This window comes from Aythya ferina (genome assembly GCF_964211825.1).
Source record: "Aythya ferina genome assembly, chromosome: 22".
Taxonomy (NCBI): Eukaryota; Metazoa; Chordata; class Aves; order Anseriformes; family Anatidae; genus Aythya; species Aythya ferina.
The window spans coordinates 5,677,568-5,698,448 of NC_140320.1; the positions used below are offsets into that span (position 1 = coordinate 5,677,568).

The window sequence follows — 20,881 nt, forward strand, 5'->3', positions numbered from 1 at the left end:
TGCAGTTTATCTGTGCCTCAAGACTTCCAAAACCTCTTGGCTTGAAATGCTGGAAGAATACTGCACAACACATGGAGTAAAGGATATGCATTCTCTATTGTACATAGCTTCCTCCCCTATGCTTTTTCAGTCTTCTCCTGCTTTATTACGGTCCCAGTTAGACGTGGCCATAGTGCCCAATTTTGGCTCAAAACCACAACTACACTTACTGCAAGCTCTGCAAAGGCAAAAGTACTCCACTGCTTTCAAAGCAATGACAGAGCACAAATTAGTAGGGCTGCTCATCTATTCCTTCCTTTGAAGGAGATGAGATCAAAACCCCTTGGCTAATAGAAGATAAGAGACAAAAGAAAGCTTTAAAAAGTCAATCCTCCTTCTTCCAGGTGGGACAGGAAGAGTAGCTGGGCATTGTTAGCACACACAGCATCATGAGGAACCCATGTCTTGAAGTCCATGGGGAAACCACATGGAGGGATCACTTTTCTGGGCGATTTTCTTATTAGATTTTCTCTCAGCTGCAGGGAAAGTTTCACTCACGAACAGCAACTCACCAGGCTGTGACGAAGAAGAGCTGCCGCAGGGAAAACAGGCAGCCTGAGCAGGAAGGTGGTTGAAGGTGCCAGCAGGACAGGCCTGACAATCCTCTATTTGCTTTGCAAAGTTGTTGCTCCCATGGGTCCCTGGGGGACAGGGAAGGGGGGCAGATGCCAGGGGAGGGCAGTAGTAGCCACTGGGACAAGACTTCTGGTGGTAGCTTTCACTGCCTAGAGAAAGCAGTGGGGTTATCTCAGATACAGACACTGCTTATGAGTCACAAAATTGGAAGAAAAAGATCATCCCCTCCACCCACACCAGGGATGTAAAACTGTAGAGGATCGAGAGCTTTGTCCATACAAAACTTAGAGCTTTCTACTTACAATTCAAGCTACTTCTTGTACTACTTCTTAGCAGCCCCATTTACCTTGTGGGCAGATGAAGCCTGCTGGGCAGGGCTGACAGGGGGCAGCACTGGCAGAGATGTTACGATAGCTGCCTGCGTCACAGATTCTGCAGAATTTCTCAAATGAATCCCTTGGACCAGGCAAGCTGAGGGCCATGAATCCTCCTTCACAAGGCAGTGGATGGGCACTGCCTGGGGGGCAGTAGTAGGGAAACACACACCTGGAAAGCAAAACAAGGCAGGAAGAGAGGAGAAAAGTCTCTGAAAATGTTCTGATTTCTGGACTCAATCACCAGTGCAAAATTAAAAAATATTCTCCTCTGGTTTGGGCTAACTCATACAAATCATAAATCATCCTATTCAGTCCTACCAGTCACCAAATCCCTAACTGTGATTATGAAGATACTTTTGCTTTTGCATAATGCACAAAAACTGTGGCTGAAGCTGTAAACTCAGGTTTTATCACAGGCAGATTTCACAACATTCAGAGTTTAAAAAAAAAACTTAAAGCTGGCTCCACCAAACACATGAAGTACTTACAGCTGCTCAGGGCTATTGTATGTTGATGAGCCTTCAGGACAGTAATATCCAGCAGGGCACATGGAAGGCATGGCTGTGTGAGCACCACAGTATGAGCCAGGTCTGCAAGGCTTTGGATTCACTGAACCTGGGGAAAAAGGGGACCAGTGACTGATTTATGTGACATTCCCAGAACAGGAGGGCATGTGCTGGCAAGACAGTGAGCAATGGAGCTTTATTAAGTGTTACTGTCCATAAAAACTCTACTGTTTCAATTGCTTACAAAAGGACATAGATCCTTTGGAAACCAATTAGTCATTTAGCATGAAATACTAACACACCTGAGTATCTAGCCCTGGATTACTTATGCCCGCTGTGCACTGTTCACCTATCTGGACTCAGAAAGAGCTGGAAATAAAGAAAACCAACATGCATGGTTACATCACCTGCTGGGCATTCAAAGCCAGGTTTACAAGGTACTCCTTGGCTGTTAGGTAGCCCTGTGTGCGCTGGGTCTGGGCAATAGTATCCAGGTGAGCAGGGATCACACTCTTCCAGTGATTTTGCACCAGGCTGGCTCCTGGAAGTACCAGGTGGACAAAGGAAAGCGTCCCCTTTACCAGGGCACCAGTATCCCAGGGGACATGGATAATCCTCAAACCTGGTCAGACCTGTTGAGAAGAGAAAAGAATGAAGAAAAGGAGGCTGAATGGCCGGGAGGTGTTTTAGAGAAGAGCTCTAAGCTCTCTGTGAACATGAACTACCTCTCCCCTTCCCTATTTCGTCTTGGGGAGTTTTGTAATCAGCTCCAGTGGTGGGAGAGGGTGGGGTTTCATCTGGCACTTACCTGATAAAGGGCAGTGATAGCCTGGAGGACACGGCTGGCAATCTGCCACACTCTGAGCTCCAGGGTGTTTGCGGTAAGTGTGTGGAGGGCATTTTTGAGGTGCCAGGAGACTGCTTTGGTCACTGACGTTACCTCCAAGGCAATAGTGTCCTGAGGGACATGGATAAGCCTCTGAGTCCCCTAACAAACAGAAAACCAAGCTTTAAGGAGCCATCCTTTCACTGTAATTGGAACACCTTTCTTCTGTATCCTCCCTGAATCCTTCTGAAACTACCACGTGCATGTGTGTGATCCGCCTCCACAATCTAAGCCCCTCTTCTGGCAGATGGCACACACAGATATTTGCAGACTGGCTTTGGTCATACTCTCTCCTACATTTCCATCCTTGTATGATATGAACATGACAGAACAGCATATCATACCAACAGTGTTGCATGACTCTTCTCTCCACAGACTCCAGAACTCATCAGTAGAGACTGTGTCCCACTGCAAGGACTGTCCCACAGCGCAGTATCTGATACCAAAGCTAGCCTGACCAGATTCAGGGATACATGAAAAGCAACTCTCATTCCCTCCCCCTCATCATTCCCCCAAGTCCCAACCTGCTTTGCACCAGCGGCCAGGTGGACAGGGCAGGCAGTCTTCTTTCCGCCCAGCCCCTGGAACATCTCTGATAGTATTGGAAGGACATGGTATGGGCACCTCAGAGCCCTCCAGGCAATAGAAACCTACAGAAATAGATGGGAAAGAGATGAAGGTGAAATACAGAAGCCCTCCAATGGCAAAAAAAGGATTCAGCAAGAGTCTCCTGTTGTTGTAGGATGACTATCACACAACTGTTAGGATTCTGTGCCTATAGAGAGCCAATCCAACAGCCTTCAGACTCTTCTGGACTGGCAGCTTAGCACCACAAATTCAAGGTGGTGTATTTGGCCAGGAACAACTCTTTGTTCAAACGACGTAAGAGCAGAGGACACTGATGAGCAATGACAACTTCTAAGCAAGTATCATGCAAGGTAATAGATGCTCCCCAGTTAGAAGTAGAAAAAACTCACTATTCTACAATTTATACACTTCTGAGAGTCTCCCTTACCTGCAGGACACAGCCCAGCACACACCTGGCCCCAGCGGCATCCAGACAGAAAGCGCCAGGAAAAGCCAGGGCCCTGTGGAGCAGACTGCGAGCTCCCAGCAAGGCAGAAGTAGCCAGCAGCACACTTGCCCTCCAGCTGCCCATGCCTGGAGCAGAGAGAACAGGATGAATTTATGTAAGACCTGCTGATAATGACCTGGTACGTAAATAGAGAAGTTGTTACGCTGATAAGAGGGAAAAAATAGATCCATTTTTTCCACTTAAAAAAACATGTAGGTGACTGAAGTGAGCCAAGCACTTTTGAGTTCAAGTTCCACAAACGTGTGCAAATTGCTTTACAAGAAGTTGTGGATGATTTTCTGGATTATTTTCTTGTTTTCACAAACACTACCCACATCTCTCTTTCAGATGCTCCTTTACCTTTATTACATCATGGCAATGCCAGACTGCTTCCAGATCTCTCTCCAAATTCACAGATCCAACACCTCTGTACCCAAAAGCTGCGTCTGGGCTTATACTTAATTCTTTGAGAGAGAGAAGATAGAGAAGCTGGGAAGAACTTAGCATTGACTTATCAGCACAAAACATGGATGCCTAAGTGCTTAAGACAAAGTGAAAAAACACCAGATTGAGATGAACAGTCACTACCTGCAGTAGTGGCCAGGTAAGCAAGGCAGGCATTCCTTCTCATTCCAGAGGCCAGTCATGTTTGGAGGAGTAAAGGTGCCTTCAGGACAGGTCTGAGGAAACTGTGTGCCTGAAAGGGAGAACACAGAAAAAAAAAGTAATTGGGAAGACCTCTGTGATCTGACATGACTCTGGAACAGCATCAATGAGCAACAAACGATGCCTAGGAAGGCAGATGGCACTATGTCAGATTTGTTGATCGTCACTTCCCCATCCCCTACGCTACAGGAAAACACACACAGGGCCTGTACAACTCTGGGGACTCAACGGTTTGAGTCCTCAGCATAACCAGCGTGCCAGCTTCAGTGTACCTGGGGGACAGTAAGAATGAGGTGGGCAGCGCCTGGGGTCTCCTGCCACCAGGTCCTGGCAGTAGAATCCTCTCTGGCATGGAATGCAGGACGCAGAGCCACTGGCTGGCTGGTATTCCCCAGGAGGGCACAGTGCTGGATGGGCTGCCCCTGACTGGCAGAAGTGACCCTGGAAATGACAGAGAAGGAAGAGGATTGCATGGAGATGGTGGCAAACTTAGGGGCTGTGTAAGGGTGAATCCCAGCATTACCGAAGCCTGGGGTAATACTCCCTGGGAATGCAATCCACATTTCATTCAGGCACGCATGATAGTCTGCCAGCAGTGGAAGACAAATGCCTCCTGCCCAGAGCTGAGGCACACCTCTTTCACTGCCCAGCCATCACTCAGCAGTACCTTAGGGCAAAGGAATGCTGTGGGGCTGAAGGAGCTGAAGTTTGCCGGGCAGTAAAACCCCTCAGTACAGGGTCCTGTTGGAGAACTTAAACCAAGGCTAGCACAGAAAGACCCAGGATAGCACGGCACACAGCTCTCTGGAGAGCTACCACCTGAGGAAGAAAGAAGAACTCCAGATGAGTGACAGCAGACATGGAAGCATCTCCAGGACAATCACAGTTTCATAAGCATTACTTGTATGGATAACACATCGCCATTATCAGGCTTGGCTGAGTGTATCAATAACCTGCAGTGACCAAGGGGCAGCCCTGCACCACAGCTGCCTGTAACCAAGTCCCCCACCACTATGGACTACAGGAGAAACCTGGGGGTGAAGTCACGCTCACCTGTGCTGTTGTTCAAGGTCCCGACTGGGCAGGCAACTGGGAAAGGAGTTCCCTCTGGACAGTAGTGCCCAGGTGGGCAGGGCCCGCTGAGGGGGAACCCAGGAGTCCCGTGTGGAACAGCATCCGTGGCTCCCCCCTCACAGTAGTACCCAGCTGAACACAGACCTGCCATGCGAGAACAGAGGGAGTAGCTGTGGCACTGTGGTCAATGAAAAGGGTGGAAGCACATCCTCAAAACCTCAGAAGTCGGCAGATAAATCAGAGGAGAGAAGTTGAAGCCCGTCGTTGTCCTGTGTAATCATTCTGCTGATGCTCTGCACTGTTCACCTTTGTTTCATCTCCTCTTTTCCCCACCACCTATGCCATCTATCACTTCCTTTCTTTACTTGTACTGACCTCAACTGGTATTTTTTATTATCTAAATTCTCTAACTTCTTCCTCAGATTTTGTTTCCTGTGAAAAGAGTTCTGCCTTTCTTCTCTTCGTGTATCCCACCTTTGCATTGGAGTGGTATTTAGGACAGAAGGGAGACCTGTAAAAACATTAAGAACAAGGAGAGAGGGAAAGCAGAGAAAAACTAAGGGACAGTAAGGAAATTAATGCAGGAGGAGACCAAACACCCAGAACAAATGCTCAATTAAAAGAATGAAACAGAGAAATGCCTGATAGGAACAGGCAGGATATGAGAACACCCTCCACTACTACCTCCGTTCTCTGAGATATGATTTCTACTTCCCCGGATTCCTTCAGCCCTGAATCTGTGACCCCCCTGGTGTGGGAGGTCTGCTATGAATCAGACTCACCATCAGGTTCCCAGTTAGCATCTCCTCTGCAGTACCTCCCCACAGGACACAGCTTACAGGCAGCGAGGGCCAGGGCCCCCTCCAAGGCGTTCAGTGTCCCCTCGGGGCAGGGTAGGGGAGCAGCAGTCCCTGCTGGACAATAGTAACCTGTGCATGGAGAGGGGAATGAAAACACTGCTCAGAAAAGAAAGGAGCAAGTGGGAATGCTGACATTACTCTGGTTATTGGCAAATATGGCATTCCCTGGGGTGAACCACTGCTGTGGGCAGGCAGAAAGAGGTGTGCATGATTGTTCTGATTGCATGACAAGGGTTTTGATGCACTCGTGGACTGCTTACCTCTGGGGCAGCTGAGTGGCTCCACGGTGGCAGCACTGCTGCAGGCCATACCAGCTGGGCAGGGGAGGCAGACACTCGCCCCAGGCATAGGGCTGAACGAGCCAGGCTCACAGGGCAGCTCTACCCCAGTGCCAGCAGGACAGTAGAAGCCACTGGGACATCTGTATCCATGAATCCCATCCGAAGGGCAGGGAGCAGAGCTTCCTTCCAGGCAAACGTACCTACAAGGAGAGAATTCAGTCCTGAAACAACAGGCTCACAGCCCTGCTCATAGATCACAGATGTGGGAGGCACTAACCAAAATCCAAGGGTCTGCAATGCTAAGAAACATCCCTTTAAAAATACATTTTATTTCAGTTTGGCTAACAACTGTTCCTCCCCTACCCCAACCCTGCAGCTGGAATTTACTGCCCACCTGAAAAGCCTAGTAAAAAGGTTTTGTTTGGTTGGTTGGTTTTGGTTTTCTTTCTAAGCTGTCTGGAAAGTCTTCTCATTCTGGAAGAAAAAGACTTTAAAAATTAAGGTTTCTATGTTATTTCAAAACATAGGGCCCAAGTGTTCAGTTCATGCTGTTTTTCCTTAGTCTCCTTTTATCTTTGATCTTGTAGGTCTCTGCCCTGATGTTGTCTATTTCTGCATTGACTCTTCCCTTTGCCACTCCTCTGCCACATACTCACAATAAGTAAAGACGAGGAAATATTTAAAAGATATTATGGCTTCCAGAAGCTAAGCAACAAGAAAATGAGAGCCATGGTCCTACTGTATGCTACAGATGCAATTTCTAAAGAAGAAAAAATTCCTAGTCCTTAAGACAATGACTGAGTGTAAAAGGAACAGCGTTAAGCAGAACAGCAGAGCTGCCTGTCATTTGTTTCCCCACAAGCAAGACCCACTTCTTCCTGAAGTTAAAGGAATTCCTATGAAGGCTTAACATTTAACCAGGATGTGGTAAACACCTCTTTTTCCCAGGAAGTTTGGTCCTGTGACTAATTATTTCAGTTCTTCCAAACGAAGCCCTTTAACTTTAGGAAGTTACTTACTTCTAATCTGAGTTTAGTTTCAGCTTCTAGATACATTAAAACTGCATTATGATTTTCTCTAGTAGATTGAAGGGCTGTCTGCTATCACAAATCTTTCCCTACTAAATCCTGTTACACCACGCTGAAATCACTTCTAAGCTTCTCTTTCGCAGATTAAATGAACCGAGCTTCTGCAGCCCCCTGCTCCAAGGCGTACTCGTGAGATGGACAAATGTTGCTAACAGCACTTTTCTGCTTGCCTTACGCAGGCCAGGACTGCTGGCTTGCCAGTGGTTATTGCACCACCTCGTGGGAAAAGAGAGAAAACACAGAACAAGGAAAAGGATGGCCAGCTCAAATGCTCACCAAGTGTAATTGTGAGGCTAAATAAGGGTTTTGTAATAAACTGAACCTATGGGAAAACCAGTAAAAGACCATGTATAAGGCTGGGACAGAATGTGAGGCAAACGTAGAGGGAGAAGGAATAGCTTTGAGGCCATTCAGTGAGATCACAAGCAGATGCTGTATGGCCAACCTGGAGGGTTAAAAACAAAGTCTTTGCAGTTAATTAATCTTGAGTATAAATATTTGCACACAAGAGACTGCTTTATCCTACAGTAATTCCATCAGCTGCATTTTCCCACTAACAAGTGACTTTCTCACCGCACCCTGCGTTACACAGCGACGTCTGAGCCAGATCAAACAATCCTGCCCCACTGCAATACCGTCCTGCTGGGCAGGGCTGGCACTGCTCTTCTGCCTCCAGGCCTGTGACAGCAGAGAAGGATCCAGGAGGACAGGGCAGGGGATACCCTGTACCACTGGGGCAGAAATGCCCGACAGGACAGATGTCATTACTAGGCACACCTAGGCCAGCAGATTCTACCTGTGTAAGAAAAAAAAAAGAGAAAACAGAGAAAGAAAGGAAAAATATTATTGAAACTAAAATTGGCACCAAATACTACAGAAATAGGTTCTGGAAAGGTTATGTATGAGCTGAGTCCTGCAAGATTTCTGCCACTGAAACTTCATGAAGACACAGCTGGCATAAAAAGGTCGCTGGAAGTGTTGGCTTCTGAGCCATGGCTATTTGATCACCGATGCCATCGTTTGGAAGAGACCATAGCACACTCCAGTACAATCTACAGAAATGGAGGTCTGGCCAGAAGTTGTTAGCAGGCAGCTCCATGTTCCAGCAGATGTTAAGAGCATTAGGCTACCTGGGGTGCTCTCAAGGGCAGCAGTAGCAGGCAAGAGTAACTCTATAGAGAGCAGTAATACTTGGAAAACATTACACTAGAAGCTATGAGATTGTGACAGTCCAGTCCTTGTCCCCAGGAAGCTAGGCTTACTGTGCTGCTGCCCAGCACTCACTCACCCTGTGTTTGAAGGGCGCTGGGCTGGTGGCTCCGCTGGCACAGTGATAACCCGAGTAGCACAATCCAGAAGGCTGGGACAGACCTGGTGCTGAGCAATACATGCCTAAAACGAACAGAAAGGCAATCTCCATGAGATGGCCTGCACAGAAGACTGGTGGAGGAGTCAGTAACATGAAGGGAGAAGACACAATTTCCTGAACTATGCCCCCTGAGTTTCTCTTGCCGTGTCCCTGCTTACCTGCTGGGCAGGGCTCGCAGTCAGAGCTGCTAGTGGCACCAGCCCTGGGGCCAAAGGTTCCCTTCGGACATGGATGCTGTGCACTGAAGTTGGTACCTGGCAGACAGAAGTACCCAGCAGGGCACAGCTCAGGAGCACGTGCTCCAGAACCTACAACACAAAAGAGAGCATCTTGCTCAGGAAATATTACAAGACATGACAGGCAACGTCATTCTCTATCAACATATTCAGTCTTCCTCCTCCTATCTTAGTACAGCCAGACCCAGGACATGGGATTCATCATGTGTATTCTGATGCAGTTGTTCAGATTCCTGTTGCAGTAATTGGAGAGAAACAGCACTTACAGAGGAACTGCGCTTCAAGTGCGATTCATCTCACCCCAAGGCAGACATCTAAAATAAGAAGGATGAATTGCACCCCAGATGTGCCTCTTTCTTTCCACTGACTACAGAGGGAGTACAAAAATCTAGCTCAGATTCAGATGTCTACAAAAGAGCGGTCTTAAGTTTTATTAGAGTAATCCCATCTAGGGAGTAGAACCATGCCCGTGCAGTTATATTTCTTGTGTTTCTTGTTGCATGCTTGAGCTGCCAGACAGGAATAGCTTCATTGTATTTTCCTGGGCACTGAGTTTCTTTCCCCGCAGAGAGGAGAAGGATTTGGCTTCAGCTTACTCTTTCAACGACAGCCTCAGAGTCTTAGAAATCTGTTTTGGCTTCCGTTCTTGGCAGAATCTGGTGCATCTGCCTGCCCAGTCCAATCCACGTAACACTTAGCAGAACCTTAACAGAAGTAAGGAAGCTACAGCACTCAAAATCCATTTTGTCCCACTAAGTCTCACAGGAAGACTCAGCCCTTAGTGACATGGGATCCCTTTTTATCGCAACACACAGCTCCTTCACATTTGTTAGGCTGTTCACAGAAGAGTCCAGCTGGGCAGAGTTTGTGCAAGTCCTTCCTCTCTCCTGTAACTGATAGATCCTGTTGCCGCATGGCACAGGAAAGGCAGATGTTGGGGGGCAATAAAAATCACATAGGCAGCAATAGGGAATTGGATTAATAGCCAGGTGGACAGTATTAGCCCACGGAACACGGTCGTTTGGAAGTGATTTTTCCCAGTCCTGCAACCAGAAAAGCAAAGTCTTTAACCATCCTTTACTGATCGAAGACAACAGGAAACCTTCATCTCTTGAGAGAACAAGCTCCTTCAGCATACACCCTTAACAGGCATCAGAAAGCAAGAATTCTCTGAAGTTCAGCCTCAGACAAAGAACATCTTAGCAGACAGGAAAGTCAATTCTGATTTATATGCCTGCAGGAAATTATATGCCTGCAGGAAACATGGGCTTCCAGTTAAAATGCTCAATCATAATTTTGGAAATCTCAGTTGTGGTTCCAGCTCTGCTATAAACTTGTGTAAGCTCGGTCGAGCCATTTCCTCTCTATCTCTTCTGTTTCCTACCTGAAAAAGGAAAAGCCTCTCTGTCTCATGGAAGGGGCAGGTGAAAAACTACCAGAGTGACCTCAAATAAACATATTGCACAGACAGATTGGGAGAACCTCTGAGAAGGAGCAGCTGTCTCAGAGCAGAGCCCCTGGCTGCTAGCCAGTACCAAGGACCTGCCTGCCTGGTTATTTTCTTTCCCTGAGGGGATGACTATATATAAGACATCCCGAAAGGGTGTCTGAGCCAAGGAACAAAGAAGGTATAAAATAGCACAAAGTGGTCTGGGTAACCTGAGACTGCTGCAGAGAACCCAATGGAAATGTTGGAAGAGAAATGGTTTAGGGCATTTATACCTGGTGCACGTCCTGCAGAAACCTTCATTAACCTAAGAAAATATTGTAAATGATAAACTTGTAAAGGGTACTTAACTCATCTCACTTTACATTGTATAACCCCAGTTCTCAGGTACACCAGCAGACACTCACCACTACAGAAATACCCAGCAGGGCAGAGCTGGCAGTCTCTTGACTGCCATTTTCCACTGTCAGCGTTGAAGTGCCCAGGGCTGCAAGGGATTGGGGATTCAGAGCCTTCAGGACAGTAGGAGCCAGGGGGGCACTGCTTATGATCCGGCTGTGTGGACCCAGCATCACAGAAATAGCCAGCATAACACAATCCTGCAAGAAAGAAAAGATTCTGCATTAGGGTTAAGAATAATATTAAAACCAAAAAGATGTTAGATGCACATGATACACACCAGAAACACTGGTCAGGCCCTCTCCTCGGCAGAACTTCCCCCCAGGGCAGGGCAGGCAGGCGTTAGGGTAAACCATTCCAGACAGAGGCAGAAACGTGCCAGTGGGACACGGCTCTGGCTTGCTGCTGCCCGGTGGGCAGTAATGGCCTGCTGGACAAAGGCCCCCAGTCTCATCACTGACTGGGTTTGGTACCCGTGCCTCTGAGGTGCAGTAATACCCAGGCAAACAAGTTCCGCTTGGGGATGTGAGTCCTAAAGAGAAGAAACACAAAATCAAATAAGTCAGTGCATTGCCTAATTCACAGCTTCTGGACTAAAGAAACCAGACAAGCCTCGTCATTCAGAGTCTGCTATCTGTGACCACCTCTGTTATTTAAGAGCTAGATCTACAGTCTCCATATTTTCTAACAAAACTGATTACCAGACAGCTAAAGGCCTGAACAGCTTTCTAGATCACCTTACAGGAGAAGCTGATAAGATCATGCATCCATTTCTCCACTGAGAAACAATCAAGAACAAATAAGTCCAAGAATCCAAGCAACTTGTCTTTTGGTTTAATAACCTATTCGAAAACAGACCCCACCTTAATCTGCCTCTTTTATTAAACTTACAGAAGATAGGTTGATAGGGTTGTCATCTTTCTAATGACAGTAAGCAGTCTCTACTCAAGGGGTCCCAGAGACCAGAGCAAATGCTACTTGAAAGTCATACAAACTGCAGACAGAAGGAAAGTTCATTCATCAGTGGAACTTTTTAACTCTCCTAGGTACAACACAGCCAGGACTGTATTTAATCCACACGATCCCTACCTGCACTGGAACAAAAGGTGCCTCCGGGACAAGGTTTGCATTCTCTCTGATTTCTTAGTCCAGTTTCGTTACTGTAGGTCCCCACTGGGCACGGGTACTGATTGTAGGCTTTTGTGCCTGAGAGGCAGTAATACCCTGCTGGACAGTCTGTTGGTTTGATTATCCCATGGGAGTTCTCTTGGAGATTGTCTGGGTGGTCCTTTAGGGCACAGAACCTAACAAAATAAATAAACAAATAAATAAATATCTGAGTACTGCCTCAGACCATGCTTACCCTCTGTTCTAAGGGACTGAGAAACCCTTTCTACACAACAGTGAGAGTCTAAGATGACAAGCCAAATTACTTGAAATGACACAGAGAGCTGAGATGCAACCTGTCAGGGCCATTTTTTCTTTCCCAGCAGACACACCTACCAGGACAGATCTTCTACCTACACGGGTTCAAGTACAGAAAATGACATAATAATGGGAAAGGTGATAAAAATACAGGAACAAAAAGCACAGCCACGTGTATCAAATGATGCATCACACAGAGCAGCCTAAGGCAGACGGAAATAGACCTGCTAATTCCCGAGGAAAGCATCAAGATGAAGGAGCAGATCTGTTCCACTTACATTCCTGCTGGGCATGTTTCACACTGGCTTTTACCAGCCTGGTCCTGATATTTCCCAGAGGGACACGGTATGGGCTCAGGGCTGCCAGAAGGGCAATAGTGACCCACTGGACAGAGATAGTCTAGGAGGAAATAAAGAAGGAATACGTCTAACATAACTGCTCTGCTCATGGCCTGGAGAGCTGTATAGTGTCATAGGAGGAACCATCACTACAAATCTAAAACTGGAAGGCTTAAGATAAAAGCTTTATAAAAATCAATCGATCGATTAAACAAAGAAACAAACACACACCAAAAAAAAACTACCCCAAAACACCACCCTGGGTTTGTTAAAAGCCATGCTGAACATATCTGAGCAGCAAGGCCCATGCACTGCACTCTGAAGACAAACTTCACTTATCACTGAGCTGGGCTTTTAAATGAACGGCTGTGCAGACTTGTTGCCCGCAACAGCTTTCAGAAAGCTGAAGGGGCAGCAGCCTCTCTGCATTGCTGCATGGTCTCTAACTTCCTTCTCACAGAGCTCCTGTATGCTTTTAACACGGCAGGATTTGAGTTACACCTATCCCTGCATCATCTGTATGAAATGTAGACCCAACAATCACCTTCTCTCTTTCTAGCTCCTTCTAGCAAAGCTGAAAATGTCACAAGGAATAACTACCTCTTGAGATATTTGTTCAACTTGTTCTTTGCCCCGGTAAGATCCCAGTAAACAATGCCTATTTTCCTATTAAATATACGCACAATTACCAACTACTTAATTGGTGTTACTGGGTAGAATTTTTGGAAAACTTTTTTTTTTTATTATTTAATTAGCTAACCATTTTTAAATGTAACTTGAAATTTTAAGTTGAGGTAGATTTTAAAATCTTGCCATCACAACTCCTTTAGGTAAAGAATGACCCTAAAGATTCCTACCTGAGTGCTGACCAGATACAGAGCCCTCTGGGCAAAACCATCCCTCTTTACACAAGCCCTCTGGGGAGCTCTGACCACGCTGAGAACAGAACCACCCTGGGAAACAGGCCTGGCAATCCTGTGCTGTCTGACCACCGCGATAAGCCAGGAAGGAGCCTGAAAATAGACACCAAAAGCACATTGTCCCATCATCCTCAGCCCTGCTGGAAGTGGCTATGGAGAGAAGTACAGGTTCTTCATGCATCAGCTTTCCAGCTACGCTAGCCCCGGCCACCTCTCATGTAAGATGCCAAAAAGATGCTGGCTAGGAAGGAAATCTAATCATCCTGCACTCCCATAAGAGACAAGGCAACGGTGTACAGCTGTAGGTAGATGGCGGTGTTCCTATGAGAAAAGGCTGTGAGAGGTTGGTCATGGGTGCTGGCTGAGGTCAACTCCCATTTATTTCTGGTACAGGCACAGCAGAACAGTCACTTGCTTAATATAACTATAGATTTAACCAAGGAAGAAACAAGCATCTAAGTCTTTCTCATTCAATTTAATTGGCAGTCTCATTAAAGGTGATGTTGGAGGACAGCTCTCACCGTGCAGGGAGAGCAGCAGAGACTTACATGTGCTCAGCTCACCATGGCTCTGTGACCTTTCCTTCAGGATGGCTCAGGAGTGAGCTTCCCCCCCACCACTGCACAGCAGCACATAAGGCCACAGGCTGAGGCTGTTGTGTAATTACTGTCTGAATGCACATTTAGGGCTGATGCTTCCAATACAACAGCACCAGATTAGAGGCTAAGCTCTTGTGCTGACAGAAGCTGCCCCTTGGGCAACATAAAGGCATGCTTCAGTGCAAAATAACAAGAGGCTGCAAAACAATGGCACAGCCTCAGATGAGCTCAGCAGCTCACCCAGCACTGGGAAGACAAATGCTGGTATGCAACAGCTGCTGGCAAACCTACCTGGGGGACACGGAGATGGAGAGGAACTTCCTGCAGGACAGAAGTGACCTCGAGGACAGATGTTCCCCACTGCACCACCCATAGGGTTTGGGAGCATGGAGCCCCCTGTGCAGTAGAAGCCAGCCTCACAGGGACCTGATGGAGCTGCAAGCTCTGCAGTTGCACAGTACAAACCTGAAGCAGGGGGCAGAAGCAAGACCCTCAATTTGAGAGACACCAGAAATGAAATACTAGTATCACAAGACCAGGATTGCCTAGTGGTTTTGGCAAAAGGGGAGCGAGTATGTACAATAAATAAATAAATATACAAAACTTGTGCAGGGGGGGACAAGGGTGTTTCTCCTACCTGGTGGGCAGGGAATAGGAAGGTATGACCCAGTAGGACAAAAGGTTCCTGCTTGGCACTGCCCAAAAGATCTAGAAGCTGGAGCTGCCATGCCTGCTAATAGAAAGAACTGAGACTGAGCTGAAACAAAAATTGCAAGTGTTCTATCTCATCTAAAGAGACCAGGAAGAACAGAACTAGAGTACAGAATTAAGGAAACTAACAAGAGAAAGCAAGACATCCTGAGATGGGCGGGTTCTTTAAGTGACTCTGTAGTACCACCACCTCAATAATAATCATCACACTTGATCAATCCCCTTCGTACCAGAGTGATTTCCAGGAAACACCGGTTTGCTTGACACGGATCCAGGTGGACAAAACCATCCAGGTGTGCACAGCCCATCTGGTCTCTGTAGGCCTGGTTTGGAACAGACCCTTCCAGGAGGACACAGCTGGCACTTGGAAGCATCCCAGATATTTAAAGCTTCACTGTAGGTTCCAGGAGGACAAGGGTACTGCGAGGCAAATTCTGTATTCCTGGGGCAGTAGTGACCTAGGAAAGAAAAGAAGGGTTCCATAAAGTTTGACAGATGCTGTTAATAGCCTGGAAAGGACCCCCAGCTTGTACACACAGCTTTCTCCATTTCTTTCTGAGAAGGACTGAAACCAAGCTATGATGGTGGGCCCATCTTGCACTTTATCACAAGTGGGTGACTCCTTCATCACATCAGCACCATAAAATGAAGCTGATCAGTGCTGAGGATTAGCAATAGTTTTAATAGCAACCAGTTTTTTAATAACACCTCAAAGTATGTTATAAATGTCTACTGCCAAAACTCTCTCTGCTATACTTATGTTATGCTTCTTTTTTTTTTAACATTCAGACAGAGGAACTGAATCGTGGAGAGGTTGTAAGTTTTGGCCAAGGTCATTGATTTGTCCACTGGAAGAGACTCATGATCCATGCAACATGGTCCAATGACAAATCCGCTATTAGAGCATCTGTTAATCCTTTAGATGAAATTTCTCCGAATGAGTGGGTAGGTGCAATCAGACCCACCTGCAGGGCAATCTGTGTAGTTTGTGGAAGCAGTCTTACAGTAAAAACCTTCCGGGCACTCCAAACATTGTGCCATACTCCAGGATGGGTTATAACTCCCTGCAGGGCAAGGCTGGGCTCTGCTGCTCCCCACCATGCAGTAATGTCCAGGTGGACACGGTCCTCCACTGATTGTTATCTTTGAAGAAAAAACGCCACTGTCACAAAAAATCTTTCCATACCATTTACAAACTCAGAGGACAGCTTTGCAAAATAACTATGTCAGATTAAAATAGTGTGAAGGTCTGCATTCATCGCTTAGTCTTTATGGCTGCACACTTATCCTTTTCCAAGACAAGGGATCAGAATTTTGCACACAACAAATCTCATTGGGCTGCCTATTTAGAAACTGGCACCACTTTTTCCTTTCACGAGCACAGCTTACCCTGGGAGGTTTAGGAGAAATGGCTCCTCCACTACAGTAGAATCCAGCTTCACATAGTCCAGTTGGAGATAAAAGTCCAGTCCCATTGCAGAAATACCCTGAAAAAGGGACCCAAAAGTACCATAATGACATTGGCCAGGCAAGAGAGACAACAGCAAGTATGTAACTAGGAAACAATCACTCAGCCATCATGTTTGATGTCACCCACTTCTTCCTAAAGATGCTTTCACTGAGAACAGATGCAGTTCAGAGCTTACGTGCCTGAACAAACTGCACTCTGCATCATCTCAGAGATGACAGCATGTAGAGTGAAAAATGAAGATCGTAGCAGAAGTTTGCACCTCACTGTGAGTATCCTCTTACATAGTAAAGTGGCAGATTCAGCCTTTCTATACTCTACTTAACATCTCTCACTGAGACAACTGTTGTTCATGATTACCTGCTCTACAATCACAAAGCTTCTCAGGAGCCCTAGAAATGCTGGAACCTCGCTAGTCCTTTCAGTATTGTACCTGCATCGCACAGGAGACAGTCCTCGATCCCAGTATTCCCAGTTGAGTTGCTGTAGTAACCAGGAGGACAAGGCTGTGGAAAGGCAGTGCCCGCAGGGCAGTAAGCTCCCTTGGGACATGTGTTCCCCAGGAGACCATCCGTAGGTGTTGGACTAGAAGCGCCTCCACTGCAGTAGAACCCAGCCCAGCAGGCTCCTGTAATGTGTGACTGCCCTGGCAGTGCACAGTAGTGCCCTGAGAAAGCAATGCACTGGCATCAGTACTGGCAGAAAACATCAGAAAGCTGCTGCAGAGAACAAGCTACATGCCTACACAATCATGAAGATACATACAGTGAAGTGCAAAAGGATATTCATTTCCATGATTCAGGAAAACAAACCAACCAGCAGGTGATGTCTAGCGACAGCAGGCTTAATGAAAACTAGGGTATTTCTTCCTTTTTTTTGTACCTCTAAGTTTGGCATGCAGCCTAAATTAATCATCTACTTGTCAATCAGATGCCTATACTAGAAGAATAATCTGACCTCTCTCTTTTCGCCTGACCAGATGGCCTACCTGATGGGATTCACCTAGATTCCCAACTTAAACATGGCAAAAATCTCATGCTAAAATCGTATTTGCATTGAACAATGCAGTGCTGCATACAAATACTGTCTCAAAGGCTGCAGACAGTATAATCAATTTGTAAGATCTTTTGCCCAAGGTAATTTAAGCTAATTCTTAACAGGGCATGATGTTGTGGCCATATTGCTTCTGGTTTTCATCTCACTTGAGTACATCTGCACAGTGTGAAATGTTGTCTTCGAAATTTCTTTTCCACAGATCACCTTATTTAAGTTTAGAAAGCATTACATAAGGTACCTGTGGGAACATGGAGATGACAGTCTCCTGGACAAGTACTTTTCTCCCACATTTTTCCATATAACATCTCTTTAAGGTACATTTTAGATTCAAGGAGTAACTCATTTTCCGCTTGTTCTCTGAAGTGCTTGACTCCCGTCATACCAAAGAAAGGAGCAAGACAATTGCCAAGTGTTTCCAACTCCAGTTCAGTATATGCCTTTAGAACCCCTAAGGATCAACAGGCAGCTGAATATTTCTCTGTCTTCATTTCCACACAACACACTGGGTGTGAGACACTGTAGCCTGTCATTCATCCACTGAACCATAAAAATGCTACCAGTGAAGCTCAAGAACATACAAAATAAATTTTCATAAGTTGCCCTACCCTGAGATACGTTTACACGCCGTTTACCTGGGTCACAGGGGATACAGTGAGACAGAAGGCTGCTTCCATTTTGTGGGTTGTAAGTTCCCTGGGGACATGGAAACTGAGTGGCAGCAGCAGTACCGATAGGGCAGTAGTGGCCAGCTGAACACTCATTCTCCAAAAATGAAGAGGAATTTTTGGGGCAGAAGAACCTAGTCCAAAAATGAAAAAAAAAAAAAAAAAAGAAGGTCCAATTAAAAAAAGCAGGGAGGAGGAGGAATTTCTAACACTATTCTATCCACAAACACCTGAATAATGAGTTAATGGTGGCAGAAGGTAGTCTAATATGGCTGCTGCACTGTGCTGTACTGACCGCAAAAGAATCCTACTTAGGTATATTGCCATATTCTTAGTTGTTTCCTCATATGCCAAATTGATGGCATAATTGCAAAAGCCACAGAGACGTAATTTTCTTAACTTGAGTCATAACACATCTAGGCTGCGAATCATCAACTTGTAAAAGTTAATCAAGGTCAAATCCAGTTAGTAATTGGAGACGAATCCCCTAAGGGAACGCCAGCATCAGGTGATACACAAGACCTTCTTCCCCTGTATCACAGCTATGCCAGCCTGTTGCCAGGGGAACCATTTATTACTTCAGACATGAAAGAGGTTTATGGTGCCAATAGTTCCCTTGCTTTAAATAGACTTCTGATCTAAATCCTCTTCCACAGTAGTTGTACCTGGGTTTAGGACTTTGCCTGGTGCCACAATCAATTATCTGGTGTTGTTAACAGCATTCAATAGTTGTCCTGCTTCCTGTCAGATCTAAGTGCTCTTCAGTGGTAAGGTCAGTCATTTTTCCACTGCACAGCGCTCCAAGGTGGTGTGATAAACCATTATTTCCCATAGTCATTTACTCATATATGCAACACTCAGGTCACGGACTCACTCTTACCCTTCAGGACAGGGGAGGCAGCTGGATTGCCTTTGTGAGGGGTTATACGACCCTGCTGGACAAGCCACTGGAAGAGCTGTGCCCTTGGGACAGAAATGCCCTGGAAAAGAAAGAACAGGTCAGCATTAGCAGTCTTCAGAAAATCTACAGCAAACCAGGCGTGTAAGGGGAATCCTAACTCACCCTGGGGACATGGCTCTGGCTTCTCCCCAGGGGCACAGTATTCACCCTCTGGGCAAGCATGGCACTTCTCTCCATGGGTCTGTGGCATGTAGGAGCCAGCAGGACATGGTGCTGGACTCCTGGATCCAAGAGGACAAAAGTGATTGACTGGACATGGAGCTCCCGAGAGGCCGTCTGTGGGTGCTGGGGTCTGGGCTCTGGTGACACAGTAATACCTGCAGCAGTGAGTATAGGAGCATACTGTCATTATATCAAGATGGTGAAGAAGACCACTTGGAGAACACGTTTCCTTATAAAGAGTACATAAATACGTTCAATCTTCTCTTACCCTGGGCTGCAGGGTCCTGTGGGAGCCCTCTGTCCAGAGCTATTGCAGTAGTATCCCCCAGGGCAAGGCAGGCATTGCTGCAAACTGCTGCTGCCTTCACTGCCAGACCAAGTGCCAGGAGGGCACTCTAGTGGAAGTGGTGCACCTGGGAAAATGAATGACACCAGAGGGAGGAAATGCCACTTCGTTCTTTACATGAAATAAGAAAAAATGTGCTTTAGCAAAGCACCCTACCTTCTGGACAATAATGAGCAGGAGGACAAGGAAGTCCTGATTCTCCATCTTGAGGATTTCTTACTCGGGCACCACTTTTGCACCAGAATCCCTCAGCACAGTCTCCTAGAAAAATACACACAACTGTATTAAAAAAATAGGCAGAAAGATAGAGATTTCAGCATACATACTGAACTACAATCACTTGCTATTGTGTGGTGCACAGTCACCACTGGTCTAGAAATAAATGATGGCCATCAAGTGGAGAAGTTGCTTGTAACTGTAGGGGAGTGGAGAACTGGTAGCAGATGACAAGCTGACAGCTCCTAAATAGGGAATCATTCTACTTAGTTCAGACCTTGCAAGCAGTGCCTCCATGACTGTGCAGGTCCTTAAATACACATTTCTCCTTAAGCACATATTCAAACCATCCTTACGTGAAGCCTGAAGTCACTTAAATGTTTTATGGACCTGTTGGGGCAGCAAGTCCGGAGGATTCACAGTATTTTCCCGGTGGGCATCTCTGACATTCCTTGATAGTTCTCAGCCTTTGCCCTGGTCCAAAGGTTCCTGCAGGACAGCTGTACTGAGTGCTCCTGTTTGTCCCTGGTGGGCAGTAAAAACCTTGTGGGCATGGGTAAAGGGTGAAATCTATAACTGGCCCTTGCTGGTTGTCACAGTAATAACCTACAGCGAAGACAGAGGGAAGAAAGGTAAATTAGTCACCGAGATGTACGAGCTGTGCTCGTTAGAAGAGAAGGCTACTAACAGGTTCACTCAGGCATACCAAGCACCTCACTGGCTACTCAAGAAATAAATGTATTGCTGACCTGAAATTACTATTGATCTGAATCACACCTCTGCTGGGACAAATCCACATCAAAGCCTACCAGATGCTGAACTCCTAAGAAGGAAATTTACCACCCAATGGACCCCAAAACTCAGGACAAAACTTACAGGTAGCATAGGAAACCATTTAGGGACACAGCACTGATCTCTTCCTTTCAGTTACTGAAACCCTTCAAAGAAAAATTCCTCACTGAACACCAGTCTTCCCTTAATGATATTTTAGTTGTTCAGAAGAAATACCCAGAAGCTGCCACTTGTGCTTTCACCTCAGAATTGCTTTTGCCTCTTACAGCCTTTTCACAGAGATACAGAAACTCTTCTCTGGTCAAGAGAAGAAAACCAAGGTAGGCAATAAGTCTCAAAACTT

At 46.3% G+C, this 20,881-nt stretch overlaps 1 protein-coding gene across 1 annotated transcript in view; it reads right to left on the reverse strand.

The window, feature by feature from the left end:
* LOC311422524 (uncharacterized protein) overlaps positions 1–20,881 on the reverse strand; it is a gene marked incomplete at its 5' end in the record, with an annotated part of 48,987 nt that overhangs the window by 15,144 nt on the left and 12,962 nt on the right. The window contains 33 exons of the mRNA XM_084495670.1: positions 552–764; positions 962–1,161; positions 1,481–1,607; positions 1,906–2,130; positions 2,307–2,486; positions 2,909–3,034; positions 3,400–3,545; positions 4,048–4,156; positions 4,398–4,566; positions 4,793–4,944; positions 5,179–5,343; positions 5,982–6,128; positions 6,320–6,540; positions 8,007–8,224; positions 8,717–8,820; positions 8,956–9,105; positions 10,888–11,079; positions 11,160–11,411; positions 11,969–12,183; positions 12,583–12,703; positions 13,500–13,655; positions 14,453–14,626; positions 14,799–14,891; positions 15,103–15,330; positions 15,838–16,015; positions 16,262–16,359; positions 16,774–17,007; positions 18,029–18,195; positions 18,942–19,041; positions 19,125–19,339; positions 19,453–19,597; positions 19,687–19,791; positions 20,137–20,352. Of these exons, the coding sequence (XP_084351796.1) occupies positions 552–764; positions 962–1,161; positions 1,481–1,607; positions 1,906–2,130; positions 2,307–2,486; positions 2,909–3,034; positions 3,400–3,545; positions 4,048–4,156; positions 4,398–4,566; positions 4,793–4,944; positions 5,179–5,343; positions 5,982–6,128; positions 6,320–6,540; positions 8,007–8,224; positions 8,717–8,820; positions 8,956–9,105; positions 10,888–11,079; positions 11,160–11,411; positions 11,969–12,183; positions 12,583–12,703; positions 13,500–13,655; positions 14,453–14,626; positions 14,799–14,891; positions 15,103–15,330; positions 15,838–16,015; positions 16,262–16,359; positions 16,774–17,007; positions 18,029–18,195; positions 18,942–19,041; positions 19,125–19,339; positions 19,453–19,597; positions 19,687–19,791; positions 20,137–20,352 (5,541 nt within the window). The remainder of the gene's footprint in view (positions 1–551; positions 765–961; positions 1,162–1,480; positions 1,608–1,905; positions 2,131–2,306; positions 2,487–2,908; positions 3,035–3,399; positions 3,546–4,047; positions 4,157–4,397; positions 4,567–4,792; positions 4,945–5,178; positions 5,344–5,981; positions 6,129–6,319; positions 6,541–8,006; positions 8,225–8,716; positions 8,821–8,955; positions 9,106–10,887; positions 11,080–11,159; positions 11,412–11,968; positions 12,184–12,582; positions 12,704–13,499; positions 13,656–14,452; positions 14,627–14,798; positions 14,892–15,102; positions 15,331–15,837; positions 16,016–16,261; positions 16,360–16,773; positions 17,008–18,028; positions 18,196–18,941; positions 19,042–19,124; positions 19,340–19,452; positions 19,598–19,686; positions 19,792–20,136; positions 20,353–20,881) is intronic.